The sequence below is a fragment of the Coregonus clupeaformis genome, chromosome 21 (genome assembly GCF_020615455.1).
Source record: "Coregonus clupeaformis isolate EN_2021a chromosome 21, ASM2061545v1, whole genome shotgun sequence".
NCBI classification, from domain to species: Eukaryota; Metazoa; Chordata; class Actinopteri; order Salmoniformes; family Salmonidae; genus Coregonus; species Coregonus clupeaformis.
Window position 1 is genome coordinate 17,487,622 of NC_059212.1, and position 9,773 is coordinate 17,497,394.

Sequence of the window (9,773 nt, forward strand, 5' to 3'; positions counted from 1 at the left end):
GGACCAGACGTCAGCCCCTCTCCAGGGTCGAGGGCTCCCACACCAGGGTCCAGACAGGGCTTGGTGCATTGTGGGAGGACTGAGAGGGGGAGCATCGCACCGGGGTCCAGACCGGACCGGGCGTGCAAAGGGGAGGCAGGATGGGAGAAGAGTTTACTGCCTACGTCACGTCCGAAGCCGGTGCCCACCCGGACCCTCCCCTAATGAGTCAGGTTTTTGCGGTCGGAGTCCGCACCTTTGGGGGGGGGGTACTGTCACGCCCTGACCTTAGAGATCACCTGTATTCTCTGTTTGGTTAGGTCAGGCTGTGATTTGGATACATTCTAGTGTATCTGTTTCTATGTTGGCCGGGTGTGGTTCCCAATCAGAGGCAGCTGTCGATCGTTGTCTCTGATTGAGGATCATACTTAGGCAGCCATTTTGCCTACCTATGTTGTGGGATCTTGTTTCTGTTTCTGTTTAGGCTTGTTGCCTTTAGAACTTCACGTTCAGTTGCTTTTGTTATTTTGTCAAGTGTTTATTTAAATAATTAAAACATGTACGCATACCACGCTGCACATTGGTCCAATCCTTTACACAACGAACGTTACAATTGTTGTAATTGGCTTCAACCAGTATAGGCCTTTACACATCTCACTTCTCCTCAAATAAAAAATACTTGGCTCCGGTAAATTCTATTGTATCTGTAATTCTCGCTATTTTGATCACCACAGTATGTATCAAATTATTCCAGTGTAGCATTGGGCCACTGTTTGAACTCACCATGTACTGCAGTTCATCATCTGTGCCACATGTGCAAAACGTGTGTGTGTGTGTGTGTGTGTGTGAGGGAGAGGTAGTGAGAGTGAGTAAAAGGGACAGAGAAAGAGAGAGGCAGAGAGCAAGTGAGTGAGAGAAAGAGTTGGAGAAAGATGGAGAATGTTGTAGAGAGATGGGAGACGTAGGATGAGGTGACACCAATAAAAACCTGACCCCTCGTTGAGAATCCCAACCTGTCAGCCATTCAACTTAACCCAATCAGCAGACCTGACCTGGAAACGCATGCAGCAGTAGGATTCTTTACCACCAACAACACCACAACATGGGCTGTGTCCGAAATGGCACCCTATTCCCCATATGGAAAAGTCTAAACGGGATCCTTGGGATGTCCCAACTCTGATGACATCCCATTGAAGTTTACATTTAAAACGGTTAAGGTAAGGGTTAAGGTTAGGGAAGGGTTAGGGTTTAGGGTAAGGACTTCCCAAGGATTCCAGATAGCACTAACCTTCTCCATATAGTGCACTACTTCTGACCAGGGCCCATAAGGCTCTAGTCAAAAGTTGTCCACTGTATAGGAAATAGGGTGTCAATTCAGACGCAACCATGCAAATTGAGAAACTGATTACCTTGAAGTGGCTATTTCTACTTTTGTTCTGGCAATAGCTGCTGCCCGTATGGCTCCTTCCACAGCCCGATCCACTTTCTGTTTAGTTTTGGTGTTTTTGAGAGGAATGAGCTGCTTCTTGATGCTTCGCACCAACACATTGTTTTTATACTTCCCCTCTTCTTTGGTGCCATCTGGGAACATTGTGCATCCGTAGCCGTGGCGTTTGTTGTTCATCCACTCGCCCTCGTACTTCATCCCGTTGGTACGCTCGCTGACACCAAAGCCGTTCCGCTTGTCATTCTTCCACTCCCCCATGTAGGACTCTGTGGTGGTGGCGTCTACATTGTCCTCCAGGGGCATGTACTCATCAACTCCATCCCCAAAGCTGATGGTGGAGTTGGCATCACTAGAGCTGATTCGGCTGATGGAGCTGGCGGCATCGCTGCGGGCAGAGCTGCGTTTGCTCGATATGGACGACCTGGAGTCTGACTTTCTGAGGTTCCTGAGGCTGCCGAACAGGGACCCTCTACGAAACAGGCCCTTTTTCTTCTCACCTTCACCTTCACTGTGGAAGTTGAGAACAAAGCCTCCTCTGGTGCCGGCAGGGCTGTCTGACAGGTCGAGGTTGGCATGGAGGACGGTGCCATTGCTCTGTTCGCTGCGGAGCGAGGCCAGCGAGGTTCGGAGAGGTGAGCGAATAACCGTAGCCATCCCGTAAGGCACACTTTGTCTCACACCGTATCCGTGTCGCATTCCTCCTGTCCATTGCCCCTGGTATGTACCTGTTAGGACAACAAAAAATGGCAAGAATGAATACAAACGTTAAGAAAATCATGAACGTTAATTTTTTTCATGATCACAGAATAATCATTTGGCGTACAACATTTTAATATTAGAGTTGATTAGAAAATCTATTTACACTGGGCCAATGTCAATTCAAGGAATTTAAGTGGAAAACATATCTACAAGTCCATAATATCCCTACTATATTGGGAACTTTTCATTGAATGGATTAAAATCACATCCAATACCTAATCTTACCCAGGGACTGTGATTCTGCTGTCAGTCAGACAGAGCTGTATGTTTCCAAATCACATACAAGATACCACGTTCATGACGAGATTCATATTTCAGTCTTTGTTTGTGTCATGATTTATTATCACTTCATCATTTGCTATTAATATACTCCTGGCATTATGCCAAACCAGGCAGTCTTTAGTCGTGTCTACATTTGACACTTACATGTGACTTCTGCTATCAGAACACGAAGATCGTATTGAAAAGACGGGTCTAGACCAATGTTCCCTCAACATTTTTTGGCACTGACAAAATGTCAGGTCTGCTGAGCGCAAACTTGAATGTTGTGAGAATTCTCTGCAACTTCTGGCGCGCATTTAATGTGAACAGTGAACACTGAGGCTATACCTGCTTTAACTTATTGTTTTAACAGTGGCCAAGTAGGCTACTGTGGCTATTTGATCATAATGTAGGCCTACCAGAGTGGCCTACCATCTAGCCAGCTAGCTAATATTTAGAAAAAATATGTTTTGTTTGGCTAGAGTTATGCTAACCCGTTTGCAATCCCTTTACATTGCTTGCTAGCTTGCTGGCTAGTTAGCTACAGTAGTTAGCTACTGCCAACAGTAGTTGTGTTATTATCATATTTTGCCTATTCCACCATTTGTAGAATGCATACTGGCATTTGAATATAGAGTGGGAAAAGGGAATCCAGACACACTGTGGACACAGTAGACACATTTAAATGTAGGTGTAGATGCACGTTTGGAATTCCATGATCTGAACTCTATGATCAGAATACTAAAGCTGCATGAACTGTCAAGTCTAGACACGGCCTTTATGGCAGTAGACATACTAGACAAACATAGGCTACCACTTGTACATAATTTAAGTTATGTACCAGTGGTGTGCTGCATTGTTTGTTTAGGTTATGGAAAGGTGGCAAGAATGAAGTCATTACTATGTAGTGCACTTATCTATGATTAGATGGGGCCTATTGAGGTCCTAATATGTTAGCCTTCAAATATTTTCTAAGATGAGCTCCCACCCACAGTAACAACCTGTCCTGCAACAGGTCGTGGCATGGAGATCAGGAGGGACTGGGAAGTGTAGGCTACTCATTCTACACCCAATCCCAAATCAACCACTAGACCCTATGCCCTATGTACTACCATTTTATTGGTATTGAAGCAATGTAGTGAAACTTCCACCTAGCCTATCAGAGGGCAAGTTGGAGCTATTAGCATATAGCTTACACCTATCAAATCCTCTGCTATCCCCACAAGTGCATAGGGATCTAGGGGTTGATTTGGCATTCCTTATGCCTCTTGCACACAGTATCCATTGGAAGAACTGCAGTTCGGCAGAAGTCACTAATCTCAAACAGCGCTCAGGTGGAAGTAAAACAACGCTGTCACACTAACAGTAACGTCACCATAGCACTAACTGACCTGACATCCTCACAACCTCAGTTGACACTCCAACTGTATTTTTGGCATTCAGATATTTGTTTGAAGGTGGAAGTGCAAAATAATTCAAAACCTCCCACCATAATTGTCATATCTCAAGCCTTCCCACCATTTCAGCGGCTAAAGGGGGTCTACATTTCTAAATGCATACTGCATTCTGGTGTGCACTCAAGGCGATATGCCACTCTGTCCATCATAGCTTCCACAGAGAAGAATGTGCTATTTGAAAAGATGGAAGTAACTTGAGACATTGGGAAGTTTGTTGGTCAAGCCAAACATAACTCCATCTGTCTTGCTATGTGAAATGAATCAGTCTAAACACAATTAGGTTACTGAACAAAATCACTCTGAACACATTAGGAGGATAGATTAGGGCACTTTTTGTCAGTGACTAGTATTTACAGTGGGGAAAAAAAGTATTTAGTCAGCCACCAATTGTGCAAGTTCTCCCACTTAAAAAGATGAGAGAGGCCTGTAATTTTCATCATATGTACACGTCAACTATGACAGACAAATTGAGGAAAAAAAATCAAGAAAATCACATTGTAGGATTTTTTATGAATTTATTTGCAAATTATGGTGGAAAATAAGTATTTGGTCACTTACAAACAAGCAAGATTTCTGGCTCTCACAGACCTGTAACGTCTTCTTTAAGAGGTTCCTCTGTCCTCCACTCATTACCTGTATAAATGGCACCTGTTTGAACTTGTTATCAGTATAAAAGACACCTGTCCACAACCTCAAACAGTCACACTCCAAACTCCACTATGGCCAAGACCAAAGAGCTGTCAAAGGACACCAGAAACAAAATTGTAGACCTGCACCAGGCTGGGAAGACTGCATCTGCAATAGGTAAGAAGTTTGAAGAAATCAACTGTGGGAGCAATTATTAGGAAATGGAAGACATACAAGACCACTGATAATCTCCCTCGATCTGGGGCTCCACGCAAGATCTCACCCCGTGGGGTCAAAATGATCACAAGAACGGTGAGCAAAAATCCCAGAACCACACGGGGGGACCTAGTGAATGACCTGCAGAGAGCTGGGACCAAAGTAACAAAGCCTACCATCAGTAACACACTACGCCGCCAGGGACTCAAATCCTGCAGTGCTAGACGTGTCCCCCTGCTCAAGCCAGTACATGTCCAGGCCCATCTGAAGTTTGCTAGAGTGCATTTGGATGATCCAGAAGAGGATTGGGAGAATGTCATATGGTCAGATGAAACCAAAATATAACTTTTTGGTCAAAACTCAACTCGTCGTGTTTGGAGGACAAAGAATGCTGAGTTGCATCCAAAGAACACCATACCTACTGTGAATCATGGGGGTGGAAACATCATGCTTTGGGGCTGTTTTTCTGCAAAGGGACCAGGACGACTGATCCGTGTAAAGGAAAGAATGAATGGGGCCATGTATCGTGAGATTTTGAGTGAAAACCTCCTTCCATCAGCAAGGGCATTGAAGATGAAACGTGGCTGGGTCTTTCAGCATGACAATGATCCCAAACAAACCACCCGGGCAACGAAGGAGTGGCTTCGTAAGAAGCATTTCAAGGTCCTGGAGTGGCCTAGCCAGTCTCCAGATCTCAACCACATAGAAAATATTTGGAGGGAGTTGAAAGTCTGTGTTGCCCAGCGACAGCCCCAAAACATCACTGCTCTAGAGGAGATCTGCATGGAGGAATGGGCCAAAATACCAGCAACAGTGTGTGAAAACCTTGTGAAGACTTACAGAAAACGTTTGACCTGTGTCATTGCCCACAAAGGGTATATAACAAATTATTGAGAAACTTTTGTTATTGACCAAATACTTATTTTCCACCATAATTTGCAAATAAATTCATTAAAAATCCTACAATGTGATTTTCTGGATTTTTTTTCCTCATTTTGTCTGTCATAGTTGACGTGTACCTATGATGAAAATTACAGGCCTCTCTCATCTTTTTAAGTGGGAGAACTTGCACAATAGGTGGCTGACTAAATACTTTTTTTCCCCACTGTATATTTCGTTGAGTGACACTCCCACTGATTCCTAAGCTGACTGATCCTATGCTGACTCAGGTACCCAGGGGCGTCAATTGGGTATGGCAGTCATACCCTAGCTCAACACCAAAAATTTAAAATAGGCGAATAAAATCATTCCAATCCTGATTAAAAGGCTAATGCAGTTTATCAGTATTAGAAGACTGACTTTAGGACCATGCGGACGCCTGGGAGCTGGAGGGAAGGCTGGCTAGCTTTATGGAGAGCGCATCGACGCAGCTGCAGTGAACAGCGCAACTTTTTCTTAAAGCAGTGGAGGAAGGGGAGGACCATCCTCCTCAGTGAATTTCATAAAAATTAAAATGGTAAAACATTAAAAAAGTTATCCTTTTTAGATAAAACTATACTAAATATATTCACGTCACCAAATAATTGATTAAAACACACTATTTTGCAATGAAGGTCTACAGTAGCCTCAACAGCACTCTGTAGGCTAGCACCGTGGTGTAGCCGGAGGACAGCTAGCTTCCGTCCTCCTCTGGGTACATTGACCATAATACAAAACCTAGGAGGCTCATGGTTCTCATCCCCTTACATAGACATACACAGTAATTATGACAACTTCCGGAGGACGTCCTCCAACCTATCAGAGCTCTTGCAGCATGAACTGACATGTTGTCCACCCAGTCAAAGGATCAGAGAATGAATCCAGTACTGAAAGCATAAGCTACAGCTAGCTTGCACTGCAGTGCATAAAATGTGGTGAGTAGTTGACTCAGAGAGAAAGAAAATAGTTGAACAGTTTTCAACAAATTAATTTCTTCCAAGAGGAAGGAGAAGCAAGAGAGAGAGAAATTTCGTCATTTTTTTTCACTTTCAGTATTACTTACTAGTTTAGCCTACTCAAACACCCTGCTCAAACATAGGGATGCTTTGTTAGCTAGCTGGCTATGACTATCCAACACAACACTGGAACTCTTCCAAGTCAAGGTAAGCTTTTGGTTGTACTAATTTATTGCCACTGGGGCCCGCCGGTGTAAGTGATAAACTGCTTACTGACTGTACACTGTAACGTTACTGCATGATTGTAGCGGTTTACTAACGCGTTAGTTCTATTAGCTATGTTGACTATGATGTTATTTTAGCGAATATGGTGACAACAATGTAGGCTGCGTGTAGCGGTTATGATATGGTTTGTCTTGGAACGTTTTTTTTTGCCTGGTCACATACAGCTGATGTGTTGTGCATTGAAGTCCACAAGCGAAGGGAAAAGGTGAGAGGAGGAGAGCGCATAGATGTGAGAAGGAATACAACGTGGTTGCTATGAAAGTGAACTGTGTTTACGCGTGATCAGGGGTGTATTCATTCCGCCGATTCTGTTGAAAAACGTTTCTTAAACGGAAGCAAATGGAACGAAACAAAGATAAGCATTCCTGAATTTGTCCAATAGAAACTCTCCTTTGCAACTGTTGGACTAATGATTACACCCAAGATCAGCTAGATGCAGGCAAGAGTGTGCAAGGCGGTATTGAATGTGTCACTGTCTGTCATCTCAAATTTTTATCTCGACCTGTGTGCACCTACGTTGTAAACTTTCATTCATAGGCTAGGTTGTAGCAATCTCATGATGGGTATAGGGAAAATTCTAGTATCATGCAGTAGCCTAAACCTATCGCTGTTACATTGAACTGGGTGAATGGAATTTGAATGACAGTCATCCAAAATGCTGTAATAGAAATATGGCCATGCTCATGGAAAAAAAAGTGTCCTCCCTCATCTTAAAAGGCACCGACCGCCACTGGTGCAGAGGTAAAGATAGCTGTAGTAGATGGCTTTGGCTAGGCAACTGTTGTTTGACTTGACATGAAACTAAACTAGAGTTTTAATCCCGGTGCTGAGCTAGCAGGTAATTCTTGTATGACATGTGTTTGTAGAATGTTAAGTCCTCCATTGACTAAGGTGAATGAAGCTACAACAACAAGGTAATAATGTCTGGAGACAATTTTGCTTGTTTTTGCTGTTCTCCAAATTGCATTTTAAATTTTGTAAATTTTGTAGAAATGCAGTAAATGCGCTTCAATTTGATAAAAAATCCTCCACTGTCACTTTTCCATACCCTAGGTTTCGCTGAAATGATGCCCCTGCAGGTACCTCTCGCTGCTTCAGACTGTCAGAAACGGTGAATTTTTCTCTTTACAATTTGAACCAGTGAGTGACACATATGAGAGTACTAGACCCCAAGCACAAAAGAAAGCACTAGAAGCCAAGCTTGCCCAGGGGGAACCGGCTAATGAAGCTTGCTCAGGTGTAGTTGGATCTGGCCCTCAGTCTGAAATCAATGTTCACTTTATCTTCTGCAAATCCAGCCCTCAGACTACAATCAATGTCCACATTATCTTTGGCAAATCGAATTATTATGTTATTTGTTTATTATGCCACAGTATCTATTGATTATCACACTTCATGTGAAGTAAGATATCGTGGTGTGTTTTTAATGATCTATTAACATCTATTGAATTTCCTACAATCCATTATTGCTTTCCCCTGTATTAATCAATATATAAAACCATATCAATCAATGCTATGAGTCACCAAAAAGTAGATTTTTATCTCTGGAATAGATATAATCTACAAGTTATATGCATCTGTGTGTGTATGACTATGGTTGTGTGCCCTGACATTACAACCTCATCACCACTTGTGTCTCAAACTCAATCTTTGAATGTTTTTTTGTTTAGTTTTTAACTCTAAAACGACTTTCTATAGAAACTACTGTACACTCAATTCCCATATGGCAACAAATGAACGAAGATCAATACAATAGGTAGTCCTTTGATTTTCAAGTGTGGCTGAGCGATGTTTCTATTTTTATCCATGACCTCTATGGGAGTGCTCAGTGCTGACTGACCAGTCCAGTCTATATCAATAGAGCTCAGTGGTGTGGCACTGGCACATAGTTCAGGCAGGCTTCTCTACTCTATCACACTTTGATACAACTGAATTGCTGAACAACATTTGTGCCCCCTGCTACACTGTAACAAGCGAGACTGCTCTTTCAAACGGCATTACATGTACTAACCATAAACTGTTACTGGCACGCTTACCTCCATCACCATACGTTTCAACTCCATATCCATCTTGCAGACCGTTACTCCATGTCCCATCGTATCTGGCAGGCGTGTGGAGACTTTGCCGGACCCCGTATCTACCTTTCAATCCATGAGTCCATTCGCCACGATAAATCCATCTTCCCTTCGATTCCACGCCGAGTCCGTGTCGTTTCCCCTGTGCCCAGTAGCCCTGATACACGTTTCCACTGGGCCAGGTGTACACCCCCACTACCTCGAAACCATTGTTCCAGGACCCGGAGTATTCGCCTTGGCCCTTGGGCCCGGTACAGACGCCATGTCCATGGGCTTTCCCATCCTCCCAGCCACCGCAATATGTGCCACCATCGTCAAAGTCGAACCGTCCGCCCGTCATTCAGATGATGAGGGGAGAATAACGAGTCGTGGTAGCTGCCCAATATCGTGCTGTCCCTCGCGAGTCCAGAGCGGATTTTAAAAGAAAAGTAGGAGCGCTGAAGTGAGAGTCCGGTGGATTCTGTGGTCGCAGTGAGGTGTTGTGGTTCAAAGCAGGGATGAATGATTGTCACTGTGTGCATTTGTGGTTGTCGGCTAAAGCGGTACGTGGGAGGGAGAGAGAGAGAGCGCCACTACCGCTGCCAGAATAGCGCCTGGTTTATTTTATGATTCTCTCTCTCTCTCTCTCTCTCTCTCTCTCTCTCTCTCTCTCTCTCTCTCTCTCTCTCTCTCTCTCTCTCTTATTTTATGATTCTCTCTCTCTCTCTCTCTCTCTCTCTCTCTCTCTCTCTCTCTCTCCCCCCCTCCCCTGAGAGAGGGAGAGTTGATCTGTAGTTCTAAATCCATCGAGATC

General features: G+C 43.8%; 1 protein-coding gene across 1 annotated transcript in view; it reads right to left on the minus strand.

The window, feature by feature from the left end:
• Window positions 1-9,571, minus strand: part of LOC121535259 (junctophilin-1-like) — a 31,150-nt gene extending 21,579 nt beyond the window's left edge. The window contains exons 1-2 of the mRNA XM_041842140.1: window positions 8,942-9,571; window positions 1,389-2,151 (exon numbers count right to left, since the gene is read on the minus strand). Of these exons, the coding sequence (XP_041698074.1) occupies window positions 1,389-2,151; window positions 8,942-9,320 (1,142 nt within the window). The 5' untranslated portion in view covers window positions 9,321-9,571. The remainder of the gene's footprint in view (window positions 1-1,388; window positions 2,152-8,941) is intronic.
• Between the last annotated feature and the right edge of the window lie 202 nt (window positions 9,572-9,773).